At 41.6% G+C, this 13,890-nt stretch overlaps 1 protein-coding gene across 1 annotated transcript in view; it reads right to left on the reverse strand.

The window, feature by feature from the left end:
- ZNF592 (zinc finger protein 592) overlaps positions 1-13,890 on the reverse strand; it is a 72,084-nt gene that overhangs the window by 18,139 nt on the left and 40,055 nt on the right. Inside the window, exons 4-6 of the mRNA XM_006020256.3 lie at positions 8,448-8,624; positions 7,339-7,498; positions 665-940 (exon numbers count right to left, since the gene is read on the reverse strand). Of these exons, the coding sequence (XP_006020318.1) occupies positions 665-940; positions 7,339-7,498; positions 8,448-8,624 (613 nt within the window). The remainder of the gene's footprint in view (positions 1-664; positions 941-7,338; positions 7,499-8,447; positions 8,625-13,890) is intronic.

A 13,890-nucleotide genomic window follows, 5' to 3' on the forward strand; every position in this document is an offset into this window, starting at 1 on the left:
TCTGAGCCTTGCACACATTCATTATGATGAAATCCCTCAACATTACACACACCGCAGCAGACAATGCCAGGTACAAGACTGCAACAGAACATAGAGGGATTGCATTTTCCTTCATTATTTTAAACATGTAAATGAACAGAGGTCATTCTCCACCTTAACTAACATTCAAAACAGCTTTGTAGACTCAGGTTGCTGCCTGTCCTAAATTGAGTGGGTCTGTGCAGCAGAATTGCTTTCATTATAGCTAAACTGCAATACTAGGTGAATACTACTGGCAGCTATTGAGGGAAACTGCAAACCTAATCCAAGAGCAGTCATCACAAAAGTCTGGAACCACACCCAATGAGGCTGTCAGGCTAGTGAGCTCAGGAGATGCAAGCTCTCTTTTCACCTACCAAAATCTATGGAAGACGAAATTGGACATGATGTAGTGGGGAAAGGAGCAGAGAGGGTGACATACCAAAGTATAAATCATCCTTTTCAAGACCAAACATGTTTGCAACCAGTCATGAAGTGTCTTGTTTCTGGCTTTACTCGCACTCCCTCACAGACCTCATGAATTCTTGCTGCATTGCTATTTGCCCACACTATTAATGATCACTAGATTCTACTGCTAAAGCTTATAAAAAAAGGAAGAAACATGACAATTCCATCTAGAGCTTACCTTTCCATGGCTTTTCTTCATATGAGACACATAGGCTTCCCGATCAGGGATCCACTGTGAACATTCCCTACAAGTCCAACCAGTTTTTCTCAACTTGGTCTTTGATTCTGGGTTGTGTTGCCTTCTTGTGTCCTTCCTTGGCAAGGAGGCATGGGAAGTACCATTGGCTATTGTCTGTTCCTTTGGTGGTATACGAACTTGGTTGCTGGATGTTGTCTCAGATTTCTGTCGAAGGTTAGAGAGCTCCTCGGGATTTTGGGGGACTCCATGAACACTCTGAGTTGGAATAATAAAAACAAGCATCAGCTGTCAAATATAATTCAAGCAACAGCAACATGTCACTCCTCTCCCTCCCCTTCCCCCACACCGTCCCCCAACACATATTTGAAAAGGCCAGAAAGCTTTCATGGGCAAAAAATTTTTTTTTTTTAAATATAAGGTTCCCACCATAAAATGTCTGTATTACAATGGCATTTCCTTGGTGTTATAGGCATAACATTTTCAGTGAGCGTTTGGGATCACTGGTTGAAAAGGGAAGAGAAATTTACATTTCCAGTATTTCAGAAGCATGGTTTTTGGCTCTGGTGCTACCATACTTACTCAAATATAAGACAACCTCCCAATCATTAGATTCTATATATGGAAAAAAATATATTTTTTTTATAATTTTTGCAGGTATAGAGTCTAATCATTAGAGGTTTGCCTTGAATTTGACCCTTCCCACTGCTAAAGCAGGGAAAATAAATCTGGGAGGCCAGGCAACCCTTTTGCTCTCTGCTTCCCCTCACCTTTTTCCCCTGGCAAACCCTTTCCCGGTCCTTACTGTCAAATCCTGCTATCCCTGAGCACATAGAGAGGAGCAAATTTGAAAATAAAAACCTTTTTTCTTTTTTATAATATATTTCATGTTCCAGATCATATTAGCCAAATCAGTTCCAGATCAGATCAACTGAGCAGAAATCAATCATTCCAAAAATCATATCAATTGAGCAGGAATTCACTCATTCTAAATACCATGTATGGAGCTACACCCAGCAAATGACCTCCATCCCAGACCTCTCATTCTGGGCCTTCAGATACTCCCAAATCCATTGGCAGGCATCCTACATGCAGGCCCAAGCCTGGAGGTCTTGGGGTTCAGATGTCCCTAGATACTACAGGCAAGCATCCTCCATCCCAGACTCTTTGGTCCAGGACTTCAGATACTCCCTACACTTGATATTATCCCACAAGAGGCTAAGAAGCAATTTGAAAACAGTAACCATTTTTTAAGGATTTTTTTTGTGCATCCCAAGTCAAATCAGCCAAATCAATTCCAAATCTCTGCAAGTCATTCAAGAACCATATGTGGCTCTGCTGCCAGGAAGCATCCTCCATCCCAGCCTGGAGCTTCAGATATTTCCAAATCCTTTGGCAGGCATCCTACGTGCGGGCCCAAGCCTGGAGGCAATGGGGTTCGGATGCCCCTGAGTTTCACTTGCCCTCAGCGGTATGGCCACAGAAGCAAGCTAGGGAGAAGTCTCCCATTTCCATAAAGTCAGCATATAGCCAAGATCTTCCCACTAGAAGTAAAAGTAGAAGGTTAACTATCCCTTACCTTGGCCAAGGTACTACCCCCTGCCACATTTGTAGTTTTCCCCAGCCAGTAGGAAAACCACCTTGGTGGTCATGGTATTTCCACTGCCAGATAAGTAAAACAATAACCTTGAAATTAAACCTGGCTATAGCAATGAGCATACAGTGCCAGAATCAATGGCATTTCAAGCCATGGTGACCCCCAGCACTGCTCAGTAAGTATGTATACTCCAGATACTCCCCATAAAGGATCCACATGCTAATTAGCACTCCACTTGTGACTGGAACTAGGAGTTCTTGTCATGAGTCCTGAGACACTCCAAAAATGTATGTGCAGATGAGGTGCAGGGCAACCTGCTGCAGCTTCACCTCATGGAGGGCAGGACTACACTAATCATATGTGCCCGGCTAAGAGGGGGTGTGACAGAAGGATTCTGGGTGAACTATTTGGGGCCCTGTTTCAATGTTTGCCAGGCCTTTAAGGCTGGTGAAAAATACAGGAACATTGGAAATGGGAAAGAAAGATGCAGGTTAGCTATGGGAGTGAAGAGGAAGTCAAAACATATGCAATATAGTGGCTCACCATGACTTGGAAAAGAGTCAGTGGTGAGGGGAACTGCACTAAATGAGCACTATCATAATCTTATTCGGATAGACTGTGTGAATCTATTTTTGTAGTAGGTTCCTATGTTTGCCCAATATGGACCATGTGTTTTATAGTCATATGTTGGCTATATTTAATCAACTTTATAAGTGGTTTCCATGGTTAAGCACATGCTGCTTTTGGCAGCAGCTTAATGACAGTCAATGTATTTAGCGAGATTTCCTTGTATGTGATTAGAAGACAATGGGCTGCTTTTCCCCCATGCTAATGGAGGGGGGGGGGACGACCTCATCTTGTATTTAGGTAAATATAGTATTTTATTTCAATATACTTTAGCGCAGTGGTTTAAAGGACAAAATTTGCTGCCATAGCTGGGAGCTCCACAACTGGAGAGACTTCTCTTTTCAGAGTTCAAAATAAATGCAGTAATGCTCTTTGCACACTGAACAAACCAAGGGCAGAAACCAAGTCTCTGCTGGATGCACGCTGCCAGGCTTCTAAGATGGTCCATAGAATTACAACACAATTGGACCCAATGTCCCAGAACAGCAAACAAACTACTTTCATAATCAAAATGGAGGACAAAGAAAATAACCTACAGCTTAAAAGCTGTGGTAAAAAGAAGGCCAAGTAAAACGGTCACTTGCCAATAAGTCCCAAAGACAGCCCCATGGGGACTGTAATAGTATCTATGCACAGAGGGATAATTCAGATGCTTAAATTTTCCCAGGAATTATTAAGAGTAAAGGCTGTAATAAAGAAAGGAGACAGGAATTTTTCCATTATGTTTTCATAATAAGACACAAAACATGACCTCTAAAACAGGCTTGCTCCTCACTTGAGAAGACCGAGCCTCTTGCTCGTTTCAGATGGTGTGCATGATGGACAAACTCCGCACCCTTGGAGATACTGTCTATATTCATCTCCCTGTTTGAAGATCTCAAAGCAGTTTACAGGCATAAATAAATCAATCCCCACCAAGCTGTTAGGGAAGTCCCTGTCATCAGATCACTTTTAATAGAAAGAAATTGAGACGCAGAGAAGTGAAGCAACTTTGACAGTAGAGTGAATAGCAGAACCTAGATCTCTTAACTCCCAAGCTTGTGCTTCAACAACTCAAACGCAGAAAAATTCCATCAAAATGGATCCCATTGTCTGATCAGCAGTAACACCTCTCCTAGAAAACTGTCTGTTTTATAGAATAGATTACCTTATCTTGAACACAGGAACAGACCATGCAGCTTCTATATTGATCTCAGGGGGCTCTGCTTTGATAGGCAAAAACAGTGTGTTTTTCACTCATGTCAGTTTAACACAACTAAAAACCCTGGTCAATTCAATTCTAAAGTTTCTCTGAAGGTTGGAAAAGCCATTAATGACAAAACATGCCCCAGTGTGTAAAACTAAAGACCTGTGGAAGTTTGAGTGGTATTTGCAAGCTCTGCTACACACAAGTCAGCTGGGCTGGAATTTTTAAAGAAGCCAATGGGAGATGGGTGCCCTTTTGAAAATCTCAGCTGTAGTTTTTGACATTACTATTTCTCCAACTGAAAACTGGGGAGATTAATATTTATCTACCTCCAAGGGCCACTTTAAGTGCTAACTCAGTGCCAAACAAAGGTTTCTGAGATTTTCAAATGAAAGCCAAATCATAACTACTGAATGTTTATTCATTCTTTGCCTTCTGAGTCATGGCTCTAAACTAGAACAAGGAAAAATGACTTCAAAATTAATCCTATGACAGTACACTTTTATTATAAATAAAAGTAGAAGTAAGTGAACGCTTTGTTCACAATTTCACAATCTATTATACTGGAAAATACGGGAATGTTCAAGATGACCTTCCATTTGGGCACTGCTGGTTTTGCACGTTGAGATGTGCTAACATTTCCACACTAAAGTAATAGCAAAATATAAGATGCAAGTACATATTTCTTAGCGTAATTTAACTTTCATAAACAACGGGGAAGACTAGGGGTGGATCAAAGGTGGCGGGGAGGGGAGAGGTGCAGTTGCACCTTTGATTCCTGCTATAGCAACATTTTAAAACCAGCTGTGTGGGAAAGGCACGTACTTCCATTCAGGCAGTGCTGCAACAGTCTCTTGACTTCATAGCTCGATATCATCTCCTTGATTTCTGCTAATCTCTCTTCACTCCGTATTAATGACCCTCTATCCTTTTTAATGGCCCTGATATTCTACTATTCAAACCATCCTTTTTTTCCCCCAATGTTGCTGTCTCTTAGCCATTCCTGGTAACATCTCTCATCTATTTCACAGCCCTACAGAATGTTTTTAGCTCTAGCTAAAAACCTTAACTCATGGGGGGTGATATTAACACAGGTGTAGAAATGACTGACAGTGAAGTACTGGAAGCACTATCAAGACTCTCAAGAAGACTAGTTTTTGTATTATGAATCTGAATAAGTGATGCGCATTTAACTATAGTGACTACAGGACTAATGACACAATAGCTTTTGATAATTTTTTTGCTTAGTTTGTTGCATTTTTTAAACTTTATCTAGCAAATCTAGCAAATTAGAGCACAATCCAAAAAGATATATTTATTTTTGCTTTGATCTTAAACTGAAAAATATACTGCCAACCCTTTAGCATATTAGTAAAGCATCCAGTTTCTCTTTAACTGGACAAAAATTTGCTGTGCCATGTATGAAATATCAAAACATTTGCACCCACTTCTCAAAATCCTACATCTGCCCATGGTGAAGGCTACCTGAAAAGCAATAGGGTTTCCATTGCTATAAAGGACTGTTCATTATAAATGGTGGCTGTGAGAGTACTGGGATGTCAGTGACAATATGACTTCACAGGATCCCTCAATAGAATGAGTGGTGTGTACATTTAGAATGATTTTTTAAAACAATGTCAGGTCAGGTCTTAGGATTCAGTTGCAAGAAGATCAAAGCCAAAGTCTGTAGCACAATAATTTTATGAACACCACCATTATTCCTATTTAAGTATCTAAAATGGGGGTAATCAAATCTCCTGTTTCCCAGTCTAATAGAAGGCTGCTGTGAGCAGATTTAAAAAATACAGTGAAAGCTTCTGGAGACAGAAATACCTTTGTGCTGACTCAGAAATTTTTGTCAAAAAATATCTTTTTTGTAAAAAAACTTCAGTTTATTGAAAAAAAATCTTCAGTGTGCAGTTGATAAAATTGTTTGCTTTAGGTTTTTCAAAGAAAGCCTGAAATTTGTAAGGGAAAACAAAAGGATTTTTTTTCCTTGATCTTGTAATGGTAAAATAATAAAATTAAATTCCCTTCTCCCTTCCCCTCCCTACCACCTCCCCCACTCTACCTACTGTACAGATTAGGAAGGAATCTATACCAATACTACAAAATTAACAAGATGCAACAGAAGACATCCACTTATATGCATACCAGATTAAGTGATTGTTTCACAAAATATGTTGTCAGCTGCTTCCAGTATAACAAAACTCCCTTTTTCTGCAGACTGGATGTATAAACCACTTGAACATCTTTAAGCCCACTGTCTACTTCGCAACTTAACTGTACCCTGGTTAAACTGCATAGTAAGTGGAACTGTAGGCATCTACTTTGTAACTAATTGTACTTGGCTTTGCTGCTCCAGAAAGAGTGAAAGGGAAGCATCTGACTCAAGGTTGTTGTTAGAAGCCTTGAAAATGAGAGAAGCCAGTCAGTTTTGCAGCTGCTAATACCGCAGCCCCATAGGACTCTGTACTTAATAAGCATGGACAGCACTGTGGTACAAGCAACCCCCAAACTGATTAGCTCTCCTCATTTTCAAGGTTATTCATAGCCCTGAAATATCCTAGCAAAGCCAGCATGAGGAACTTAAGTCCTGTTTATATTAAGTCAGAATAAATGCATATTCCAGGTAAGTGCAGGGACCATTTTTCAGTCTGGAGGCTGTGTAGACTGTTAAAGAGAATACGCTATTTGAGGAAACAAATCCCCGTTTCTGTGCACATATTTATTTTAATATAAAGTACAAGGGAAATAATCACAATAAATAAGAAATACTAGTAGGAGCAGAACTGTTTCTAAGTGGAATATATTTCACAGTTTTCATTCTGCCCTCAGTGTTCCTCTTCCAGTTATATATGCAGCAATGAAAATATTTGCACTCTGTTTCCCTCAATACAAACAGCTGCCAATCAAAAACCCACGATGTTATAGGGCTGTTGTTTTTTTTTTAAATGGCTTTTGTCAAAAAATTGAGTAAACTACAGATGAGGTGATCACTCCCTTGTTCCCTGGGAAATGTCACCAGAGCTGAAGAGAAATCTGTTTCGTGGTAATATGTTTTTGTAATAAAACAATATTTATTATTATAGCATTATGAAACTTGTGTAGTTCCACTTTATTTTTCATCAGCTGCCCCTGGCAAGAAACAAAACCTCCAACACATCTTTTGCTGCCAGGGCTGCATACAAATGCACAAGGCAAGCAGGGTTCTGTGCTATCATTAAGTCAACTTCTACCACCTACCTTGACATGCTGCATTAACTGCTGTTTCTGCATATACACCAACTGACACTGTGGACACTTAAATACTCCTACCAACAGTTTGTTGGCATTCTGCTGGAAGTGCTCCTGCAACAATCGCTTCTTGTTGAAGACGGTCTCACATGAGCATTTGTAGATCACCCTAGAACAATGCAATCAAATCAAATCAAAATTGCAAGACACTGGTTACAAGAAATTTCACTAAGTTAGCCTTGAAAACAGCAGTTACTTCCCAGTAAATGGAGTTCTTCCAATGTATTACCTATACATAGCCACATTCCTGGGCAATGCTCCCAACATGCTACACAGAGCACAGAACCATTTGAAGGAACTAGGTAGAGAAATGGAATGTCTCAGGCATAGAATTGAGCTTTCTAAAACATAAGTTCCTTTAAGCCCCTTATCTACATGCCTAGGTAGATAGGGTAGGCACAGATCAGCAGAAGAAAAATATTCAGAGAATCCCCCACCCCCAACACACATGCACTTTCAGTGCTGGTTGGAGGGAAGGTTACAGAGTGGTGCACACAGGAAAATCTCTCCGGTCTCTTTCTGCAGCATTTGCACTTAGCACAACTTGTTGCCTATCTTGGGAATGAAAGATGGGGCAGCTGCAGTGCAGCCTCCTCTCAGTAGATGATACACTCATCCACACTAGATTTCTTTCTACAGCTCAGTTCACTCCCTTCCTGGGCCCTTTCTCCAGTCTAGAAGACCCCCAATTTGGGCCAGGGGAGCAGGATCTAATAGCAACTAGGCCACTACTAGCAGCAAAAGCATCAGTAGTTTTAACTCCTCCTCCTCATGAGGGATATGTAAAGGCAGACCTTCTAGGGAAGAAAGGGTCCTTGCAGCAGGCAAGGGAAAGTTCCAGTCAGACAGGGGCAGACACTGATTGTTTGCCATTTGCCAAACACAGTGAGTCAACATGTAATGGTAGTGTGGGGTGACACTGCCCAGATGGTCCAGAAGATATGCGAACTGCAAGAATTCTTGTGAGTGATATTGGACCAACTGTATGGCTGGTATACACATAGGCAAGCTTTTGGATATCACAACTTCCTTAGGCCTCAGTGTGTAATGGCACTTACTGAGTAGTCTTGTGAGACTCTGTTGGGTGCTGGCTAGTGATGTGAGCAGCAGTGGTGTCTGCAGACTTGAAGGCCATTGGACAAAAAGAACACTTGTGGAAGACTTCGCAGTGTTTCTCATGAATGTGCACTTTCAGCATTGCAAGCGTTGTGAAGACAACTCCACAGTGGATACACCTGGAGGGCAAGGGAAAAGAACTGGAATTAGAAGACTAATACAAGGCACAGCTCCTCTGTGGCTTCCAAAAGCAAACACAGTTGTAAAACGCAGGATTCAGTATTAGCTCAGCTCCCATCTAATGCATTTATTAATGATTTGAAAAAGTCTGTAAGCGGTGTATAATTGGAGTTCACAGATGAGACACAAGCTAGGGAATGTCGAACATCACTGACAGAAAAGTAGCCTGGGGAGTGTCAGCATGCTTATTTATAAACCATTCCAGTTGCACATATGTTGCCATTTAGTTTTAAGCATATTAATATAATTTAGTGAATTCCATTACTCTATTTACAGGTAGGTTATGTATTGCTACATTTGTCACTGCCAAGGCTCATGTAACCAATCTTTTCCCAAAAACCTTTGCTGCTACTCTTAAGGAAGACCATTCCCAATCTTTCTGCACATGTAACCTTGCTCCTGAGCTAATAATCCCTTCTTCCAGTTGGCTCAAAACTGCAATGCTACCACTGACTTTCAATAAGGTTGTTGCCCTACTCATAACGAGAAGGGAGGGGGCACACCCCTTAGTTTAGGAACTGCTGTACCTGGGTGCTAATAAACTACTGAACATTACTGGTGTAGGGCATGTCGAGTGTAAAGAGCAAGAGAGAGCAAATGTCGAGTGTGAAGAGCAAGAGAGAGCAAATATGTAGGCCGGCAGGCACTATGCAGGTTAAAGAGCTGCAGTTAATGGTGAGTCAGGTGCATATCAGAGATAAGGAAGACTCTCTTTTTAACAAACCAGACTTTCTTGTAGCATTAAATCTTTCCTGACATCTGGCAAGAATCACTGAGAAACTGGCTTTGGCTGGTTCTCAAAGGTCTCAGGAACAAAGATGTTTCTGAAAATTTCCAGACTTTTATCTTGCAACACCCCCGCCTATAAAAGTTAGCCCCTCCCAGAGAGGCTTTCAGAAGGGAAAACGGGGTCTTGATGCACCACTACTGTGTTTTGTAATGGCAAGAGGAAAACAATAGGAAGGCTTTCTAAGAAACATGTGTCTTGTATCTGCTCCTCTCTATTGGGTTAGAGCTATATTATTAATATTATGTTAACTAAGCCTATTTCGGTTGTCTATAAACAGTCTCCTCATCATTTAATAAAGACATAAATTTGATTGGGGATCAATTGGTCAACTGCTCAGTAATCAATTAATATCCATCTTGCATCAAGAGGTTAAAAACATGAGCAAGAAACAATATGAGATTCAGGGCAGAAAAAAGTGCATCTAATATATTTGTGAAAAAATTATCCCAAACAGTTTTTCAATAGGCAAAAAAAAAAAAAATCTGGAAAACTGAAATGCCAAGAAAAACCAAAGGGTGTTCACAATGCCTGCAAACTACACAATGCGATACAGCAACAATGAAGATTAATATGATTTCCACTTGGGAGGTCACAGCCCCTCGGTATATGTCCCTGGTCAGAGTGCCTCTCTAACAGTGTACATAGCACCATAGTTATGAAGACAAATGGCAACAGGTTAGAGATAAGCAACACAAACGAAGACGCAATGGGGAGGATTGATTTATGGAGAATGGGCAGGCAAGTGCCTGCTGGGACGAGAAGAGAGGATTCCAAGGGGCGGTTCAACCTACCCATCTGTAGACATACGGCTTTCTTATCATTTGAAATTAAAGGAATGGACACCGGGGACCATTATGCCCCATACTTTTAGCATTTCCCCCACTTGGCCTCTCCTTCCAATTCAGTTTAAAGGGAGCTCAAAAATACTATTCCCATTCAGAGGCCAACTGCTGGCAAGTGACAGTTTCAATTTAATCAGTCCTTCATTTTTTTTCCAAACTACTTCTTCGCTTATCCAAACACACAAGCACATTACATTGTATATCAGTCAAGGCTGCTTTATGCATTATAACAGCTAGCCCAAAGCCTCAAAAACAATGAGATGAAAAGTTAAGCTATCTATCAAACACATGCCCTTTCCTCCTCACCTCAAGTCATACCATTGGCACAAATGCTGCACACACAAATGCTGTCACAGGCTTGACGCCAGTCCTCCAGTAATTTGGAGATGTTCCCAGTTCCTATCTTCACAAACAAAACATCCAAGTAGTCCATCATCCCAACCTGTTTCCCTGTTCTAGGAAACAAGTTTATGGCTTAAGGTTGTTTGTGAAGTATGTTCTGTGTAGGCAAATGGTAATTAATAGTGTCTCAGTGTATTTCGTAGCTTTGTTGCTTGCAGAAACTATCTCTGACATTATAGCTGCTCTTTTCATGAAACAGGATCTTCATGTTTGGGGAGGATGGTAAAAAGGTTACATTGAGATGGTGCTGGGGACCTGCTGTCAACCCCCATGGTAAGATGTGGAAAGAACTGATATACAAAATTGCAGGTCTGATAGTAGGTGCTTTCAGTTAATCTATCTAATCAGAGATGGTACCATATCACTAGAAAATAGCAGATGCAGTACCACATTTAAGACTAAAAAGAAGGACAACCCTACAGGTCCAACAGTTCAATCTCAGTAGTACATAGTACTTTGGAACAAATTTTGAAGGAAAGAATTCTTAAAAATCACACAGAAAAATGGAAAATAGTATAAAATACAACATGTTTAGCAAAGGTAGCTTATGCTGACTCACTTGAGATCTCGACAAGCAATTTCTAGACAAAGGAAATGCAATAGATCTTATCTTCCAGACTTCAGTAAAGCATTTGATATAATGTCACATGAGAAATTATTAGTTAAATTGGAGAAGATGGAGATTAGTAGAGGAACTGTAAAGTGGAGGAAGTATTAAGTAAAGGGGAGACAGCAGTGGGTTGTCAAGATCAGTCATGGGATCAATCCTGTACAATACTTTCATGAATGACCTTGGCACAAAAACTGGAGTCTACTAATGAAATCTGCATGTGTCTAAACTCAGAGGTATCATTAGTACAGAGGGGAAGCAGGATATTATACAGAAAGAACTGGATGACCTTGCAAACTGGACCAACAGAAATGAGATGGAGTTCCACAGCACAAAACATAAGGTCATGTTCTGGGGGACTAGTAACAAATCTTAAACTGGGATCTCACATGGAAACAACTGAGAAAAAGAAGGATTTGGGTGTAATACCTGATTGCAGGAAAACTGTCAATGTATTTCCAAGAGATGGCAGAAGGCACTGAGAAGACCTCATTTGAAATACTAGGTCTAATTCTGGTCAGGAGTATTTAAGAAAAATTAACCCAAACGAATAGGTACAGAGAAGGGCTACTAGCATTAGCAGGAAAAGAGAGTCTATTATTTGAGGAAAGGGTAGAAGAGCTTGGATTTATTAGTCCAGCAAAATTAATGCTGAACAGGGATATGCCTGGTTACTATAAATTTAGTGGGTGGTAAACAAAAGGGAAGGAAAAGATAGTTCAGGTTAGCACAGTGGCAAGTGGTTATAAAGTATCTATGAGTAAATTTGGACTGGAAATCAGGAGAGGGTTTCTAACCCTCAGAACAGTCAGGTTCTGGAACAGCTTCTCAATAAGAGCAGAGGAGTAAAACAAATCTAAATGCTTTGAAGACTGAGCTTGCTTGTTTTATGGATGTGGTTGCCTGTGATAGCAGGGAACTACAACTGATGATGGGAGAGGTCCCTTCCCATCCTGAATTCATGAAAATAGCCCACTCAGGAGCTTGTGAAACTATCTCTTGTTCTGTCAAATATGCTCCTTTCCAGTAAAACAGGAAGGCTGCTGGTGTATGAGAGCCCTCAGGCTGCTGGCTTCTACAGCTAGTGCTTTTCTCACTGAACAGCTGTCTTTTGTCTCCTTGTGCTCCTGTTGCTCTGTATCTATTGTCTTTTGTATGTAAGCTCACTAGAGACAGAAAGTGGGGAGGGTTATGTGTGTGGTGTGCAGAGCGCCTAGCACAGCCCTGGTTTAAGACTTGGGTTCTCAGGCACTGCTACCATAGAAATAGTACATAACAATAACCATCCTTTGCTATAGTTCCCAATACCAAAGAAGAGGCAGTGGCACTGACAGATCTAGTAGGATCCCTCTTTGCCTTTAATACAAGTCCCTCTTTGCCTTTAGCCAGCTACACTTTCACAAAATCCTGTTGTTCTGTTGAAGGTCCCTCACTATAATCCAAACACAAACTTGGAATCAGAGGCTCCTCTAGCTGAGAAGTACCAAAGCCAAGGAGCGGGGGTATCTACAGTGTGGGGCTATAGAGCACTGTGGCAGCTCCCATGTTGGGGATAGGGAATGGCAGGAAACCAGGCAGCAAGGGAATTCTGATTAAATTTTGGTTCAGTGAAACAAAAAACTCAGATCAGATGAAGCACAACAGCTCCAGGATGCCTTCTCTTCTTTGCTCCCGTACTTCCCACTGACGGATGGGCAGCCACAAGCTGAGAAACAGGAATACTAACAGCTGAATTCTTGCCAACTGGGGGAGAAGCAGGAGCACTTTACACCAGGGGTGTCAAACTTGTGGTGTACAGGCCAGATCTGGTGCATGGAACCCCTCTATCCAGCCTACTGGGCTACCAGTGGACTACCAAAAGTTGGGGGGTAGGGCCACAGTGAATGGCCCACTGCAGAATCTGGGGCTCTTGGTCCCTGCTTGACATGGCAATTGGTAGCACTAGGTCAAGCGAGGGCTGATACAGCCTCAGATGCCCTCCCCTCCCCAACCCCCCCACCTTCCGCCAGTTCGCCTGTCACCACCAAAGTGGTCCTACCTTCTCAGCCAATGGCCTGCCACTGGTGTCACCAGAGGTGTCACCACCATGTACACTGCTGTCATAGCACAAGGCACATGGCAGCAGCAGAAGTGGTCTCTACCATGAGGCATGCAGCAGAAGCTGGGGCTGTTGCTGCTGCTGCTGCCACCACTGCATGCACAGGGCAGGAGCCTGAGCTGCAGCCACCAAACCACTCCATGCCCCAGAATGTATACAGCCCACAAAAAGCCCCAGGATCCAGATCTGGCCCAGAGCAAAAGGTGAGTTTGATGCCCCTGCTCTATACCAACATGAAAGCTGTGGTGCCCGATTTCATGCAGCTCACTCCATCACTGCCCTTCTATCTCAGGCAGCTGAGAACTTAAATAACAATCTTGCCATTTATGAAAGTAGCTGTCATTTTATGAAGATCCTCCTTTGACACAAATACTGATGAATGGTAAAACCTCTTCACCCTTGAATATAAGAGTCCCTGATGATGCAAAACAAAGGCATTACAATAGGGCCTATGACAGAAGGC

The sequence above is a fragment of the Alligator sinensis genome, unplaced genomic scaffold, assembly GCF_000455745.1.
Source record: "Alligator sinensis unplaced genomic scaffold, ASM45574v1 scaffold1097_1, whole genome shotgun sequence".
In the NCBI taxonomy this organism is placed as follows: Eukaryota; Metazoa; Chordata; order Crocodylia; family Alligatoridae; genus Alligator; species Alligator sinensis.